The sequence below is a fragment of the Chinchilla lanigera genome, unplaced genomic scaffold, assembly GCF_000276665.1.
Source record: "Chinchilla lanigera isolate Chin_1 unplaced genomic scaffold, ChiLan1.0 scaffold00015, whole genome shotgun sequence".
Lineage (NCBI taxonomy): Eukaryota > Metazoa > Chordata > Mammalia > Rodentia > Chinchillidae > Chinchilla > Chinchilla lanigera.
The window spans coordinates 7,497,485-7,516,002 of record NW_004955416.1 but is presented as its reverse complement, the minus strand read 5'-3'; the positions used below and the strand labels follow the sequence as shown (position 1 = coordinate 7,516,002).

Genomic DNA, 18,518 nt, shown 5'->3' with positions numbered 1-18,518 from the left:
AAAAAAAAAAAAATTCTTTTTTTGTTTTGACTTGTTGCTTTTATTTTATTTGTTATACAGATTATTGGGTTTCATTTTGGCAATTTTGCATATGCATATATATTTTTATCATTTTCATCTCCCTCCACACCCATATTTTTGTATTCTTGATAATATCCATTTTAACTGGGCTAAGATAGATGCTAAATGTAGTTTAGGTGGAAGAGAACAGAAGGGAAGGGGACATAAAAAGAATTAACATGTGTTATGTATATGGACCAGCTCCCCAAGATGAATGTAATCATCTTATACTAACAAAAATTTTTAAATGTAGTTTAGATTTGCATCTTTCTTATGGCTAAAAATGTAGAACATTTTTTCATACATTTACTGACCACTTGTACTTCTTTTGAGAAGTGTCTATTCAGTTCATTTGCCTATTAATTGATTGGTGTGATAGCTATCTGATTGTGTCAACTTGAGTAAGAAACGGCTAACTGAACTGGATCAGCATAATTCTGGATGTGGCTGAAAGGATGTATTGAGGACAGAAGACCCACTGCGGGTACAGGTGGCACCAACCAATAAGCTTGTAGCTTGAATAGAGTAAAAGGGAAATGAAGAAGGAAGGCTCGCTTCTGTTTCTTTGGAGGAACTCCAGTGTTCACCTTCACCTTTGAGGTTGTCTGCTGGCTTCCAGCATGGACACTGTGGCTTCCTGATATGAACTCGCATGGGACACTACAATGAGCTCCAGGCCTTCAACCTTTGGCTGGATCCTTCAGCTCTCCAGCAAGTCGCCAGCCTTTTTGCATTCTTCCACACCTGTGTAAGCCTACTTTGTAAATCTTTATGTTTATATATCTTACACTCAATCTGTTTCTCTAGTGTTCGCTTCGGCAGCACAAATACTAAGATATGTTTCTCTAGTGACCACTGAATGATAAAATTGGGCTCTCTGTTTTTTTTGTTGTCAAATTCTTTGAGTTCTTTATATATTTTAGATATGAATCTTTCGCTGAAAGAGTAGCTACCAAAGATTTTTCTCTCATTCTGTAGGCTATCTCTTCATTCTGTTGGCTGTTTCTCTTGTTATACAGAAACTTTTTCATCTGATGTAGTACCACTTGTTGATTGCTGATGTTATTTCCTGCAGTACTAGAGTCCTATTCAGAAAGTCTTTGCCTGTGCCTATGACTTCAAGTGTTTTTCATATGCTTTTTTCTAGTAGTTTCAATGTTTCAGGTGTTACATCCAAGTCTTTGATTTATTTTGATTTATTTTGAACTGAGTTTTATATAGGTTGAGAGAAAAGGACCTAGTTTTACTCCTCAATATCCCAGCACCATTTGCTAAAGAGGCTATCTTTTCTCCAATATGTTTTTGGTCCTTTTGTCAAAAATCAGATGACAAGAGCTGAGTGTGGTGGTACACATCTGTAATCCTAGCACTTGGCAGGCTGAGGCAGGAGGATCACTGAGTTTGAAGCTAGCCTGGACTACATAAGGAGTTCAAGGCCAGCATGAACTATATAGTGAAAGCCTGTCTCAAAAACAAAAAAAATAATTAGATGGCCGTAGTTGCCTGTGTTTATTTCTATGTTCTCTATTCCATTGCTCTGTTTATTTTTGAGCCAATACCATACTATTTTTGTGACTATGGCTTTGTAGTATAATTTGAAATCAAACATTATGATACCTCCAGCCTTGTTCTTTTTGCTTAGGATTTGCTTTGGCTATTCTGAGTCTTTCGTGTTTACAGATAAATTTTAGGGTTGTTTTTTCTAGTTCTGTGAGGAATGTCATTGGAATTTTTATGAGGATTGCTCTGAATTTGTAGATCACTTTTAGTAACAGGATTTTTTTTTTTTTTGAGGGGGAGACAAGGTCTATGTAGCTCACACTAGTCTTAAACCGACTATGTAGCCTAGGGTAGCCTTGAACCACAATAATCCTCCTTCCTCAGACTTCTGAGTGCTGAGACTACAGGTATGTGCCACCACACCTGGTGATATGGCCATTTTAACAATATTAATTCTGCTGATCCATGAACATAGGAGGTCTTTTCATCTTCTACTGTTCTTTCTTCAGTGCTCTGTAATTCTCACTGTAGAGGTCTTGAAAGATCTTGATTAGGTAAATGTATAGGGTTTTTTTTTTTTTTTTTTAGTTATTCCAAATTGAATTGTTTTCCTGATTTCTTCCTTGGCTAGTTCATTATTGGTACATAGAAAGATTATGGATTTTTTTTAATGTTGGTTTTTATATTCTTTTGGGAAAGTCGAATCACCTATCTGGCCTTAACTATCTTTTTGTTTGTTTGTTGAGACAGGGTTTCACTATGTAGTTCAGGCTGGCCTTGAACTCATGGCAATCTTCCTGCCTCAGCCTCCTGAGTGCTGAGATTACACATGTATCCCATCATACCTGGCTAGTCTTAACTATCTTATTTATAAAATGAAGGGTTTGAAGGGTCTCCATAAATTCCCTCTAATTCTAAATTTTTTTTAAATGTTTTTTTCATATATCTGTATTATATGGGGATATAAGAGAAAAGTCATATCCCAGGTACAAAAGTTCGCAACTCAAAAGAGACACAACTACCAGGTGTGGAATGCACACCTGTAATCCCAGCACTTGAAACGCTGAGACAAGAAGATAGCACTTGGGATGCTGACACAGATGGACTGCCTAGGCTACATAGTAAGTTGAAGAGCAGCCTGAACTACATAAATGAGACCCTGTCTCAAAAAAACAAAAACAAAAACAAACAAACCAAAGAACTACAGTAAGGCTGGGTATGTAGCCCAGTGGTAGAGTGCTTGCCTAGCATCTGATCCCCCGCACCACAAAGAAGAGGAGGAAGAAGAAAGAGGACAGGAAGAGGAAGAAGCAACAGCAGAAGCAGATGAATTATAATAACAGCAACAAAATATAATAGAAAAAAGATGTAGCTATATTCTACCTCGTTAGTTCTATATAAGAAATATATTGGCTGAGGGTATAGCTCAGTGGCATGGGTCCTGTGTGACAAGCATGAGGTCCTAAGTTTGACTCCCGGTTCAAAAAAAAGAAATATATTGATTTCCATATATAATTTTGTATCATACTACCTATTATCTGTGATAGTATTTCAGTTTAAATTCTCAGATTTTTTCGAATATACAATCATTTATTCTGAAAAAAGCAATAGTTTTACTTCCATATTTTTCATTTCTAGAGCCCCAACTTCCTTATCTTTTCGTTGGTTAGTACCTCAAATACAATGTTAACAATGGTGATAGTAGATATCATTGTTTTATTTATGGTTTAAAAAAAATCTTCTCAATGTTTCTCCTTTAAACATAATGGCCAATAACCTTTTAAATAACAATAATGTTTCTTTAATTCAAACACCTTATCCAAGTGTCAACATACTTGATTTGACAGAAAAAAAGCATTACCTGTAACATTTTTTTCCTTTCAACTTACTTGATAGTATTTGCAAAGCTGACTCGACGAGAATTTTTCTTATTTCTCAAAGCATTGGATTCCTAGGTGGAGAGAATATATGGTATGCCTCTTAATGAAACCACTGTGGATTAGTTCTTCAGAGTACCAGATACAGAGATCAAGTCTTCTTCTAAATTAATTTGGTATGATTTACCAAAATATCCCAATTTAGAGTACTTAATGAACATAACTATGATTTTCAATGAGTTCAATATGATACAACAAAGCAAGAAAGAGAGGGGACAAAAATGATATGTTACCTATTATGGTGATCTTATTATAATAAAGACTTTTAAAAATTTTAATTATAGTAAAATGTGTACAACATAAAATGTTAATTGTAGAATTTAGCTAATGAATAGATGAGGATTCACTGTAAAATTCTACCTTTTGATATGTCTGAAAACATTTTAAAGCAGATATGGTGGCACATGCTTATAATTCCAGCACTGTGGGAGGCTGAGATAGGAGGATCACAAATTCAAGCTCAGTCTGGGCAACTTAGTGACTTAGCAACACTCTGTCTCAAAATTTTAAAAAATTCTGGAGCTGTAGCTCAGTATTAAGGCCTTAGGTTCAATCTCTAGTACCAAAGGAAAGAAAGAAAGAGGAAAAAGAATGAAGGACTGGCCATATCAGAGATCATAGCATGTATAAGTACTTGTAGGCTTGAAGCTTATCTCTTGTTTGGAGACTAAACAACGGAATGGTGGGATATATGTGTGAAAGGGGCAAGAGAGAAGGCTGAAAAATAGGGTTTAAAGATTATTAATACCAGCACAATCAAGTTTTTGTTCTTTTTCTGGTACTGGGAATCAAACTCACGACGTTGCACTTGCCAGGCAAGCGCTGTGCCACTGAGCTAAATCCCCAGCCCCAGCACAGTCAAGTTTTTGGATTTTTTTTCCCCTGTGCTTGGGATCAACTTAGGACTTCGCACATGGTAGGCAACCATTTGACTACCAGGCTACATTCCCAGCCTGTACATGTTCGGATTTTGAACTGAAGATCAGAGAATGCTTATTCAAACAGGAATCATGTATGATGCTATGTCTTCATATAGCTAATAAAACTCCTAATTAAAAATAACACTTTGAAAATAGTAATCTATAAAGTATTTATACTACTTACCTGAACTGTTTCATTCCCACTTCTGAGGTCCTGAAGAGGACTCCTTGGGGGTTTCAAAATCTAGAAGTAATAATTAAGAATTATTCAAGTAAACCTGGCATATTTGTTAATAATCAGTATTTCAAGTTATCCCATAAAGAGAAAGCAAAGCTTTCTATAAAAATCCCTGAAACTCCTCAAAGTCATATTGCTCAGTATTTTGTGGCAGATTTAAATAATTGCTTTTTCCTGGTCTTGTCCCTAATTACTTTGGGTTTTTATTTTGTTTTAGTTTGTTTATGTTTTTTTTATCTTTTTGAGACAGGGTTTCACTATACAATTCAGGCTAGCCTTAAACTCACTTTGTAGGCCAGGCTGGCCTGGAACAGAGCGATCCTCCTGCCTCAGCTTCCTAAGTGTCTCCCTGATTATTTTGCTTCCTCTCATCCCATGTGGTCTATGTGAAGGTCCATACCAATTCTAGTAGCCCTGTCTAGAACAATCTGTTATTTGCTCATCAAAAATGATTGGTTCAGGAACAAAGACTTGACCCTATCAGGATAACTATACCAAAAGGATTCAGTTCTGAACCTTTTTTTTTTTAAATCTTGAAATAGATACTGTTTTTTAAATAGGACTTGAACTTTGAAATAGGGACAACCAGATGTACAACAGTAATCACAAGTAGAGAGTCTGTCTGCTAACAGATTGCCCAAAAGAAATAGTCAATAGAAAAAGAAAGGAAATCCTAGTAGGGTAACATTGTAGGAACCCCTGGTCAGAAAGTGGTGTCTATAGCCATCTGTCTCTATGATTTTTTCAGTCTTATAACCCAATATACATTTTATGCTTAAATCAGTTTGATTGGATTATTGTGTCTTGCAACAGCTTTGTACACTAGGTTAAATATAGTTTTAAACAGCTTTATTAAAGTATAATTTAAATAGCATAAGATTCATTGAGTTATACTAAAATTCATAATATATGAATTTTTATAGAATTTACATATTTACAGAATTGGGTAACCAGGTTAAATATTTGAGTCTTTATAGAGAGAATAATAGGGAAGGGGTTAAAGGGGAAACCATTCAAAATTACTGTGGTATACAGTCATTATTCTACCAAAGGTAAGAATTAATAATTAAAATGTTTCTTACTGAGGAGTGCCGTCTTCTAACAGTTCTCTCTGTATTATCACTGAAAAGAGGAAAAAAGAACTATGTATACATAGGTAAAAGATTGAATTTTCAAAAGCCATCATCACTTTCACTTAGTATTCTGGCCACCACCACTTGTATTCTGGCGCAAGACTTCAAATTCAGCACTTAGGAATTCAATGCTGTGTTTTTCACTTTGTTTTATTTGTTTTTGCAGTTGCAGGGATTAAACTCAAGAGTTTTGCACATGCTAAACAAGTATTCTACCACTGATTTATAAACCCAGGCCTGTTTTTAATTTTATTTTGAGACAAGGTCTTGCTAAATTGCCAGGCTGGCCCCAAACTTAAGATACTCCTGCCTCAGCCACCCAAGTAGCTATAATTACAAGTGCACCACCATACCAGGCAAACTCAGTGTTTTAAAATATACATTTGGGCTGGACGTGGTGGTGCACACCTATAATCCCAGCACTCGGGAGGCTGAGGCACAAGGATCACCTCAAGTTCATGGTAAGCATAGGCTACATAGGGAGTTCAAGGCCTGCCTGAACTATATAGTGAGACCTTGTCTCAAAAAAAAAAAAAAAAAAAAAAAAATTGTTTACTACAAGATTGGCTTTTTAAAAGAAATTACTGCAACTTTATTTTAAATTTCAAAATTATTTGTTTCACATGCTAGGCTCCTAAAGTCTAAGTCATGTACATGAATATAAAAAATAGGTGCTTTAAATATGGACAAAGTTCTATGTAACAATATATATTTTTAAACCAAATTTTCTATTTTTACAACAGAGTAAAAAACTAACAATAAGAAGTACATATGATTATTTCAGTGTTCTCTTTTCAAATATATGGCTTGGAAGGTAGGTTACTTAAGTGTTCACATCACTTTAAAAATCCAGCTACTGGGCTGGGTATTTAGCTCAGTGGCACAGCGCCTGCCTGGCAAGCGCAAGGTTGAGTTTGATTCCCAGTACCGGGAAAAAAAAAAATACAGCTACAGGTCAGGCATGCTAGTATATGCCTATAATCCCAACACTTGAGAGGCTCAGCTAGGCTACACAGTGAGTTCAAGGCTACCCTGAACTACATAATGAGACACTATTTTGAAAAAAATCCAAATCCAAAGCAGCCAATAGATTTATATTAATTATAACATTTTCCCTCTGTTAACACTTTATTTACTGTGATTCATAGAAGCTCCATGAAGGGTCATCAATTAAGAATCTCTCCAGGTTAGAATCACAATCAAATTTTGGAACACTTTTGTATTTGTTGCTTGACTGTTTGTAGTTCAGGCTGGCCTCAAACTCCAGCCAACCCTCCTGCCTCAGCATCCCTGTACTAGGATTATAGGAATGTGCCACCACACCTGGAAAATTCTGAGCCTCTTATCAAAAAAGTATGAAAATGCCCAAATTTGGAGGAATGGGTAGGTGCCAATAATCTGCAAGGTAGTATCCTTCAGATAATGACAATCTTAGCTAAGCCTCAGAGTGACCTTTGAGCGGGTAGTAGTTCACTTTTATCAAAGAGAAATCTTTACAACTGAGGGCACTAGGTCCCTGGAGTTGATTTGAAGGACACATATTGAATGCAATGATAGTGAACCTTTTAGAGACCAAGTGTACAAAGCACCAACACTGCAATTAAACCTGAATAATGAAATTATAGTTTAGAAAAAAATAACTTCTATCCAATCTTTGAGTGCTGGGTCAACTTGGCTTGCATGCTGACAGAGGGCTCTGTGTGCCCACTGCAGCAAGCATGCCATAGGCTCACTACCACTGGAATAGGGTGTTATTTCTTAGAAGGTTCCTTTCCCAATTTGCTTGCAGTTTTTTTTCCTTCTTTAACTTTTGTCTGAGGCTTTGATTCAGTAATTAACTTGGGAGAGCAGGAGGCATTTCCACTTCTTTCAGGTAGGTAGGCTTTATATTACCTGGAATATCTATGAGCTTCATACATTTTGTTTCCCTTCTTTGGCTACATATCCAATGGCAGATTTTTGTGAGGAGAAAAAGTGGCTGTGAGCTTTTGTAGAAATTGATTTTTCTAAATGCAAGTTGCTATCTTCTCACTGTTAGGACAGGTTCATTTTTTTGTTTGTTTGTTTTTCCAGTACCGGGAATCGAACTCACAACCTCACGCTTGCCAGGCAAGCGCTGTGCCGCTGAGCTAAATCTCCAGCCCCCAGGACAAGATTATGCCTGCTCCTTCTGAGGTGAGAATCTAGCAACTTCTTCCACTTCAGAATTGCTGGCACATTTTTTTGTTTGTTTGTTTTTTGAGACACAGTCTTGCTCTGTAGTTCAGGCTGTCCTTGAACTCACTGTGTAGTCCAAGTTGACCTCAAATTTGCAGTGATCCTCCTGCCTCAGCCTCCTGAGTGCTGTGATTACAGGTTTGCACCGCTATGACCAGCTTGGCCCTATGTCTTTAGGGGTGGTTATATGCACAAGTAGCAGCACCTCACATCTCTTTTTGAATACAGATGAGATAAGAAAGTAGGGTGTGGCAAAGCTGGCTGGGGAAGTAGGTATGACCTGCTAATTACAAGATCCCAGGCACACGTATAGAGCATTTTCCAAAGCCCTGAACATGGACTTTTCACAGGAACTCAAGTAGGTTTTCAATGGTACGGCCTAGACCTGATAGCCTGAGGTGTGGGATCCTAGCACGCCTTCTCAGGACCTTCATGTAGAAATTTTTGAGAGTTTCCTTGAGATTTGAACAGCATAAAAGGTACACCAACACCATGAAGAGTTTGCTACCATAACCACAATAGCCCATGCTGCATTTCCCAAACACAGTGTGTACTTTTATCTTGTTCTTACCCTCCTTTTCTCATTACTCACCCAAGCTCACTCTACAGAGCCAGTTTCTCCCCAACTCTTCACTTCTGCTTTCTTAAATAAATATTGCCACTGCTTTTTGCTCATTTTCTTCAATTCTTTGTTCAAGATGAAAAGAACCTGGAATCTAACTCCAGAAGGAGAAGTGAGCAACCCAGAACCCAGCAACATTTAGTTGGTGGGCCACTTTTAAAAGCAATCTACCTCGAGGTTGTGAGTTTGATTCCCGGTACCAGAAACTCCCCCCCACACACACACAAAAAAAGCACACTACCCGATAACACAGACATTTCAGTCTTCTCTTCGGGTTCATACTTTAGTTTTAATTCATTTAGTTTAGCTCTAATTTTCACATTTTTACTTTCTGAAAGCTGGAGAGTGCTTTCATTTGCAAAAACTTTTTGCTCAATAACCAAGGCCTGCGGGCTCTCAAATAAAGTTTTCACTCACGGTATAGACAATTCACCTTTGGTACTTTCATTTTTTTAAAGTTATCAAATTTTAGCTGAAAAAAATCTATATATAGTAGATAGGTATTATCTTCCAGAGCACCAGAATTGGCAGGTATGAAAGCCTTAGATTCCATACTTTCATATAAATTTGTAAACTTCTCAGATTTCTAATTTCACCTAAAAGATGTTTTATTTTACCATTCTTCTGCTCCAACATGGCAAACAACCATTCCTGCTGCACAAATTCAGTTTGAGAACCTTTCATCTGCAGTAGTGTGACAATGTGTAACTTCATTCTTTGCATTTGTTCTCTATTGAATGCATTTTGCTTCTTTTTTTTTTTTTTTTTTGGTTTTTCTCGGTACCAGGAACCGAACTCATGACCTTGCACTTGCCAGGCAGGTGCTTTTGCCGCTGAGCTAAATCCCCAGCCCCGCATTTTGCTTCTGTAGTGACTGATATGTACTTGACTTTCATAGTGATAAGCTAGCATTCCATTGCTGCCCTCTATCTTCCACTTCTGCAAAGAGTTGCCTTTACTACTGGTATCCCACGTTTGCTGGAGTGACTGACTCAATTGCACTTGAAGATCTTGCTTTTCTACAGAAGCTTTCAAGACTTGTAGTAAGAAACTGCATCTTTTTCCTGCTTTTTTTTCTCTTCCCTAGGCCAGTCTACCTGGCGCATTAAGTTAGTTTTAAGACTTTCTACTTGCTCCTGTCTGATGTAGTTCATTCACTTCTCTAACAGTGGCCTTCATGCTTTCCATTTCAGTCAGTTCAATCTGAAGAGCCAGTATCTCTGAAAACATGCTTTCACTTACACACTCAGACATTATCTGTATTTCCTGATTTCAGAGGACTTCTTTCTGGTGATCTTTGTGCTGCAACCGCTTTTCACTAATCCTAGCTTTATCTGTTTTCAGTTTTTTTCTAAAATATTTTTTAGTTTCATTTACTCCCTGCCCATGGCTTCTACTCAGTTGTTCTTCTAATGGCTCTTGCTGCATTTTCTGTTGCTGTTTAATGCTCATTTGTTTGGAGAGAGGGTCTCACTATATGGTTCAGGCTGGTCTCGAACTCATAACGATCCTCCAGCGTCAGCCTTCCAATTGCTGAGATTATAGGCATGTGCCACCATGCCCAGATTGCTGTTGTTCAATGGCTTCACGTTCACAGCTCAAGCTTCCTAACATTCCACTCAAGCCCAGGCTGATCTCCAATTCTCATTGATTCTCCTGCCTCAGCCTCCCAAGCGCTGAAATTACAGGCATGCATCACCATGCCCAGCTTAACATTTGACTCTTGAGTTCAACCGCTCTCTGAAGAGCATATTTTTCTTGTTTATAATTGTCAGTTATAGGGCTGGGGATATAGCTCAGGGGTATAAGCACCTGCCTGGCAAGTGCAAGGTCGTGAGTTCAATGCCCAGTACCGCCAAAAAAAAAAAAAAAAAGTCAGTCATAGTGTTCATTTCATTATTTATCCAATTGATTCAATTCTGCAACTCATTTTGGCCCTCCAGTAGTTGTAAACTATACTGTGAGCTATTAGTCGCTTTTTTCAATGTCTACGTTTGCTTTGAAGATCTGCAATTATATCTGCATACATGTTCTTTTCTTGTTTTTAGCCTCACTCCTTCCCCTAGCTGTTGCAGCAAGGGGGTCTGGTTCAAAGCGGGAGGATATTAACTTTCTTATTCATTCAGGAGTCTCTGTTAAGTGCCAGGCAACTCTGTTTTGAGTAACAGTCTGTACAACATAATTTACCAAATTTAGTGAGGTATAATACAAATGGGCTACAAATCAAGAGATTCTAGCTCTGGTCTTAGGACTGTGATTTTTAGACCAGGCTTTGAAAATATAAATGCCCATAAGGTGAAATAGGTAATTTGTTAGGAGTAAGAAAGGTAGTATGGAGACTTTAATGACTTGGAGAATTCCTGGCTGGGCTAAAGATCACAGTCATTAGCCAGTTCCAGTGAGCTGTTCAAAGTAATACATGAGGGCTGGGGATGTAGCTCAGTGGCGTAGCACCTGCCTGGCAAGTGTGAGGTCCTGAGTTTAATTCCTGGTACAAAAAAAAAAAGTAATATATGAGCCCAGAATTGCTAAAATTGGTTTGTTTTGGGAGATGGGGGTCCTGCTTTGTAGTGCAGGCTGGCCTGGAACTCACAGTGATCCTCCTGCCTCAGCCTTCCAAGTACTGGGATTAAAGGTATAGGTCACCATACTTGGCTAAAATGCATTTTTCAAGAGAAGCTGAAAATCTAATTATTTTATGAAATCTGGAGATTTTGTAATTTTGGAAACTAATTCAAAAATTAATGAAAATGTATAGACCAAATATAGGTCTATAGCCCACAAACAGTTTGCTGGTTGGGAATCCCAGCTTTAGACAAATCATTTCATTTCCCTGGGCCTCAGTTTTCTCATCTTTAAACTAAGAGATGGCAGGTAACGTTTAAAGTTTCTCTAGGTTTTGACTCCAAAAGAATTTATACAAAGATGACAAATGAGGTTATTACTTCGTAACATTTACTTCTTTTCCCTGGGACATAATGAAAAAAGATTTTAGAAGTTATTGATAATTCTTATCAGTTGGAAAAGTATCTTTCTCTGACAGTTTAACTTTTTTTTTTCTCTTTGAGATAGAGACTCACTTGGTAGGCCAGGATGGCCTGGAACTCAAGATTCTATTCCCTCAGCCTCCTGAATGCTGATTAGAAGTGTGTGCCACCATGACTTGCAAGTATAATATTTCTAGCTGCACTTAATGAACTTACTTTTCTTCATTGGCCTCTGAAGACATTCCATCCATTTTTGAAGAAAACTTTTCTGTAACAAATACACAATATTAGAAAAGGTGAGAAAGAAGGAATATATAATCTATGAAGAAATTAAGAACACAGTTGTGATTTTAGGGTTACCTTCTAAGAGAAGACCAAAAATAAGAAAGATAATAGCTAAAGTGTAAGCTCTAAGCCAGGAACTATTTAAAGGAATTCATTAAACTACTGTGTTAATACTCTTAGAAAATTTTCATATTCAAGATAAGAGCTGTGAATAGAATGATATGTACTTTACTGGGACAAATAAAATTTTGTGTACTTCATAAGAGCTTATGGACATTATAATTCAACCCTGAAATACAAGTTAGATATTTAAAATGGTAGATTTGTATCATACACATATTTATCTTTTAAAAACTGAATAAGTACTCAGTAAAAAAAGAGATAAAAATAGTGCAGCTAATTATGATTAAAATTCTAATCAATAAGAATTTGCCTTAAAAAGAACATGAAGAGGAATAACCTGAAATTTTTTTAACTAGTCTCAGCTCCTATGTACCCATAAGTTCTATAGATTTTCCCTTAATGTGTAAACTCTAGACCCACACTTCAGGATAAGAAAAAAATGTCACTGCAGATTAAAAGAAAAGTAACTAGAAGTTTTTATCTAACTGTTATTAGCTTTTTCACCAATAATAGTTAACAGTATTTTTATTTTATTTTATTTTATTTTATTTATTTATTTAGTCTTTTTGAGACAGGGTCTCACTATGCAATTCAGGCTGCCCTTGAGTTCACCTTGTAGCGTAGGCTGGCCTCGAACTTGGAAGGATCCTCCTGCCTCAGCCTTCTGAGTGCTGGGATTATAAATGCTGGGATTACAGGCGTGAGCCACCATGCCTGGCTTAACAGTATTTTTAAGAACCAATAACAAGGGCTAGGGATTTAGCTCAGCGGCACAGCACCTGCCAGCCGGGGGTGGGGGGGACCAATAACAAACATCAGCTTAATGGTTAAACTGAAAACTTTCCTTCTAAAATCAAGCAATACATATGACCCTCACTCATTCCATTAATTTTTATCTTGAGTACCACCCCTCAGTTCAGGTTGCCATGATCTCTTATAGAATACTGTAATATATACCCCCCTGGTATCCCTGTTTTCATTCTTATTCCTCTACAATCCTTTCTCTACACACCAGCTAGTTATCTTATTAAAGCATAAATGAAAGTTAAGACATTGCCTACTTAATCTTTCAAAGGTTTGCATCTTTATCAGGATCTACAAAGTTCTACAGAATCTGGTCCCTGCTTGTCTCTCAGACTTCATCTCTCACCACTGTTTTCCTCGTTAATTATGCTGGCTATACTAGCCTTTCAATTTCTGTGTACACAGAATTGGTATTCATAAACCAATACATTTATACATTTACATTTGCTATTCTCCCTTGGCAAGAAAGGCAAGCAAAGCACTCTTGGTAGCACTGCATATGTCTCCTCTGTAGCACTACCAGAACTATAAAGTTCTAGGGGCTGGGGATTTAGCTCAGTGGCAAAGCGCCTGCCTGGCAAGCACAAGGTCGTGAGTTCGATTCTTGCCACCAGCAGAAAAACAAACAAACAAACAAACACAAAAAATAAAATTGTGCCATATAAATGAATTATTTCTGCCATCTCCCCAAACTTTCCCCACTAATAAGTTATAGGAATAGAGCTGATATGTGTCATGTTCACTGTTATAGCCTAGCAGTACTGTACTTTGTAAACAGCAGAAGCTCAATAATATACCGATGGATGAGTAATTTAATAATTATTTTAAGTTACCTGGGCTGGGAATGTAGTTTAGTGGTAAAGCGTGTACTTGGTATACATAGAGCTCTGGGTTTGATTTCCAGAACCATAATTAAAAATAAAATAAAGTTGCCTTTATAATTATCAACTTGCTTTTTATTTTTGTACTGGGAATTGATTCCAGGGTTTTATGAATGTTAGGCAAACAGTCATCACTGAGCTACATCCCCAGACCTTTTAAAAAACATTTTAGGGCTGGGGATATAGCTCAGCGGTACAAGTGCAAGGTCCCAAGTTTGATTACCAGTACAAAAAAGAAAAATTTATTGGCCTGGGATATAGTGCAGCAGCACAAGCGCCTGCCTGGCAATTACAAGGTCCTGAGTTCGAATCTCACACTGCCTAGTAGCTGAGCTTTCAAGGTATGTACCACCAACCCCAGCCCAGTTTACATAATTTTGTCTCCTTTGCAAATACTTTCAAACTCAGTCCACATACTCAAAATCCACAGGAAAAAAATTACTATTACCTCAAGGTCACCTAAACATTGGAATAACTGCATCATTTCTGTCTTGCCTACAGACCAATTAGCACTTAAGTAACTGATGAGATTCAAAGCTTAAGTCACACTTTCTTAATATTTTACTTACTGCATAACTAAGTTCCATCTTCAACCAAAATAAGAAACCTCAGGGGCTGGGGATTTAGCTCAGTGGCATAGCGCCTGCCTGGCAAGTGCAAGGTTGTGAGATCAATCCCCGGTACCAGAAAAAAAACCAAAAACAAAACAAAAAAAAAAGAAACCTCACACTAATATGCTAAATCTCATTTATAAAACTCTGTCATGACTGAACTCTTGATTCCTGCCATACTAACTGATGATCGATTGACTCCAAAACCATGCACCTGGTATCTAGGAGTACTGTAGCATACTAGAGGTATTTGGATATTTTAAGTTTCTGAGACACACTGCCATTCTTTTCTCCCACTCCCAATCTCACCAGTACGAGGGCTTAACCTCAGGGTCACTCTAACACCAAGTTACATCCTCAGCCCTTTTCATTTTGAAATAGGATGTCATTAACTTTCCTGGGTTGTCACTGAATTTGCAATACTCTTGACTCAATTCCAGAGTAGATGGGATTATAGGTGCGTGCCACCATCCTACACATACAGCCATTCTTGACATTTGTCAGGCACTACTGCTCATACAATATTAGCCTTAATAACATATTGTGGAATTACATCATTGACAGTATAAATAAAAGCAAGTACTTTTTATCAAAGTAGTTTTGGAAATGAAAGTGGCATTGTACAATCTGATTTCAAGTTTTGAGAAGTTGTGCACTGTCTAAGAGTTAACACGTATTGAATTGTTGAGGATTATTTAAGAAAAAAGCAAAAACAGTCTTTCCCTTCAATTCACACATTTTAAGAAAATGGCTACTAAGTTGTTAGGCCATAAATATTCTATATTGTTTGGATCTACTTAATAAATGGAACTATTAGGCCTTTCTTTTAGCTTAATGGTGCCACCTGAGGGAAGAAAGTTTGAGAGCCACTAGTCTAAATAACCCAGAGGGCCAGGTGGTGCATAACTATATTCCCTGAGACTGAGGCAGGAGGATCACCATAAGTTTGAAGCCAGCCTGGGCTACATAGTGAAACCCTGTCTCAATAAGTAAATAAATAAATAAAAATAACCCAGAGGTCTGCAAACCACTAACACCGGGCCAAATCAACCCTGAGCTAAGGGCAGTTTTTACATTTTTAGTGGATTGTAGAAAACAAAGCAAATAAGAACAGAACAACATGCCAGTGACCATGTATCCTTCCAAGCCAGAAATACTTACTATCTGGTTCTTTGTCCTGAATTTACACTACCAATATCTATAAAGCAAATATTTTTGCAGTGTCCAATGATATAGACTCTGGGCCTGTGCTGTCCAATATAGCATTTACCTGTAATTAAAATGAAACACAATTTAAAATTCAGGTCGCAATAACTACATTTCAGGTACTCAATAGTCACATGTGGGTAACTGACACTGTGTTGGACTATGTGGATATAAAATATTACCATTATCACAGAAAGTTCTATTGGAGACCACTATCCTACTATCAATAGCTACAGTCAGCACCGTCTCGTTTCTTATTTACCATCAAATACATAATTAATTCCAACATTTCAAATACTTTTCCTCAATTTACATGTATTTGTCATCTTGTAAACATTTCCAGCTATGCACATGGTCAAGGAGAATTCTACTGCTTGAAACCTAATCTTTAATTTCCAAAGTCTTACAACATACTGACTCCCCATCCGTAAATCATCCCTCCATGTTCCACTTCAAAAGTGATCCCCTGAAGGCGACTTTATTCTCCATAGCCAAAAGCATGAAATCAGCTCTCCCTTCTCTGTGTTACCATTTAGCCTATTTTGTATTACAGTTACTTGCATATATTAACCATTTCCTTTTCTGGACTGAGAACACCTCTATTGCGGGGGGGGGGGGTGGACTCTGAAGGATTCACTCTGAGCCCTAGGTACAAGACAGTTCCGATTCCACTAAATGAAACTGACTTCAATCTTAATATCTAGAGTAAACCTTTGCTTTGGTCTTCATCCAACAGCTTTCATCTCTGATAACGCCTAATAAAGCTATCTTTAAAAAGAAACTATCTTTAAAATTCCAATCAACAATAATTTTTTTTTCCAATTCTAGTATTTAAATAAACAGCAAGAAAACAGGTTTTAACCTGACCCTGAATAATGAATGCAGGAAGATTTTTAAAAATTACTTTGTGGCACTTTTTAACGGTATACCGCGAACAACCAGAAAGTTGCGGCGCTGCTATGGCGCAGTCTGACCCGACGCTGTAAATAAACCATGGCGAGCCGAGAATTTAAACATCGCTCACCGCTGTCACTTCATTTACAGCCCAGAAAACTTCACGTCGGAAATACAAACGCCCCGAGCTCCCGGGGACAAGCCGCGGGGTGCGAAGAAAAGCCGGGAGCCTTGACAGAAGATGGCGCGGTGGCGCGACGGAGGGTGACCGACGGCCCAGGGCGCGAGGGAAGGCCGGCACAGCCCAGCGGAGGGTCGACGGCCGAGCCCGGCCCCGCGGCCGCCACAGCACCTTGGGCCTGGCGCTTTCGAAGGCCGCCTGGCTCACCGAGCCTTCCCCACCTCCCACAGAAGGACTTTCCGAGGGCTCAGACAAAACCCACGCCCGCCCAGAAGTCCAGAACGCAAGGCACCGCTCCTTACCCGCTGCAGCCCACCAGCTCGAATTGTTTCGGGGTCCGCGCGCTCCTCGGAAAAGACGTCACCTTCCCCACACCCAGTCAGCCTCAGTGAAGTATTCAAATCTAACCGCCCAGCTGGCACGCATGCGCACAGCCGCTCGACGCGGCGGCCCCGCCCCTTAGACGCCACAATGGCCCCGCCCCTCAGGTCCCTTGCCTTGAAGCTCTTTGCTAGCCTCTGTGCCAGCTCAATTTCCTTCAAGCTTATCTCATTTTCTATCCAATTTTCTTCATCCCTCCTAAATCAGACTTCCTCACATCATGGGAGCAGCCATCTTCTTTCAATTATTTGCTGTCGTGATCATACGAAGGTTTCCGTACAAAATGGCGACTTTCACAACATTGCGTCACATCCCACTAGTGTCACTCCCTATAGCTATCAGGAAGAGGAAGGCTTCGGGGACGAGGTGGCCGAGTGGTTAAGGCGATGGACTGCTAATCCATTGTGCTCTGCACGCGTGGGTTCGAATCCCATCCTCGTCGATTGCAACAATCTTTTTTGCCCCCAGGTTTATAACCAACGAATGTAAATTTATTTGGAGATCAGAAATAATTCAGTATTCGGTTTCATGTTCCGGTGCTGGTCTCACCAAATGTAAAATAGTCTAGCTCCCAGTTGAGAAGTTTCCATTATTACGGACCCTTGCCCTAGGCTTTTAATACGCGTCTTGATTATAAAACTCCAGGTTTCACTACGAAAGCTACGGAGAGTTCGGGATTTTCTTCCAGGCTACAGGTACTCAAGAAATGAATACGCTACGCAGCATTAAAAAGATGTTGACCTTGCTTCTCGGGAGACTGGAACAGGAAAATCTTAAGTTCGAGATCGGCCTGAGAAAGTTAGCAAGACTGTCTCAAAAATTAAAGGGCTAAGGATATAGTTCAGTGCGAAGATCCCTGGGTTCAATTCCCCAGTACCAAGGGGAGGGTGAGTTGAATGAATTGTAAGCCTTGGTACTATTTAAAAACCAGAGCCATCCCAGCACTCGGGAGACTGAGGCAGGAGGATAACCATAAGTAGGAGGCTACCTTGGGATACATGTGAGTTTAAGGCCAGCCTTAACTACACAGTGAGACCCTGTCTCAAAAAAAGAAAAAGAAAAAGAAAAAGAAACCAGAGATTGAAGATGACCAGAAACATGCCTCCTTCCCAGAGGTCTGCAAGGGGCGTTAAGTCCTCTCCTCGATTCCACCTGGGAAGGCGGAGCCGGAAAAGAGAAGATTCCCTCTTGCCAGTTTACTGAGGCAGAGTCATTCAACTCCCACTTTACTGCTTTATTTATCCAGCCCTTATCTACAGGCACCACAGGTATTCCATGAGTTACATCACTATAACCCACCACAATCCTGTGATTGTGGTAGATATTACTTCTCCACTCCACAGATGAAGACACTGAAAGATTAACTTGCCCAAGGTTGTACAATTCCTAAGTTGCAGAAAGGAGACTGGAGCTCAGATCCATCGGACTCTCGTGCTGCTGAACTGCCATCCGACATGGTCCCTCATCATTCACTTGCAGTGCTGGTTTATAGCCTCTGTCTCCCTTGAAGTGTCCTGCAGCACAGTCCTGCAAAACTC

At 38.8% G+C, this 18,518-nt stretch overlaps 1 protein-coding gene, 1 non-coding gene and 1 pseudogene across 4 annotated transcripts in view; 1 reads left to right on the top strand and 2 right to left on the bottom strand.

Annotated features, from left to right (window-relative positions):
- Positions 1 to 17,020, bottom strand: part of Casc5 (cancer susceptibility candidate 5) — a 62,638-nt gene extending 45,618 nt beyond the window's left edge. Inside the window, exons 1-6 of one of the 3 annotated variants that reach the window (XM_005381252.2) lie at positions 16,902 to 17,020; positions 15,480 to 15,588; positions 11,831 to 11,882; positions 5,738 to 5,777; positions 4,602 to 4,661; positions 3,450 to 3,511 (exon numbers count right to left, since the gene is read on the bottom strand). In XM_005381252.2, the coding sequence (XP_005381309.1) occupies positions 3,450 to 3,511; positions 4,602 to 4,661; positions 5,738 to 5,777; positions 11,831 to 11,865 (197 nt within the window). In that variant the 5' untranslated portion in view covers positions 11,866 to 11,882; positions 15,480 to 15,588; positions 16,902 to 17,020. The other 2 variants (XM_005381250.2, XM_005381251.1) reach the window with 2 other exon arrangements.
- LOC102025682 lies at positions 7,224 to 10,079 on the bottom strand (annotated as a pseudogene).
- A 320-nt stretch (positions 17,021 to 17,340) lies between the features above and the next one.
- Trnas-gcu lies at positions 17,341 to 17,422 on the top strand. Its single transcript has one exon. It is a non-coding gene; the product is annotated as a tRNA-Ser (tRNA).
- The last annotated feature ends 1,096 nt before the right edge of the window (positions 17,423 to 18,518 follow it).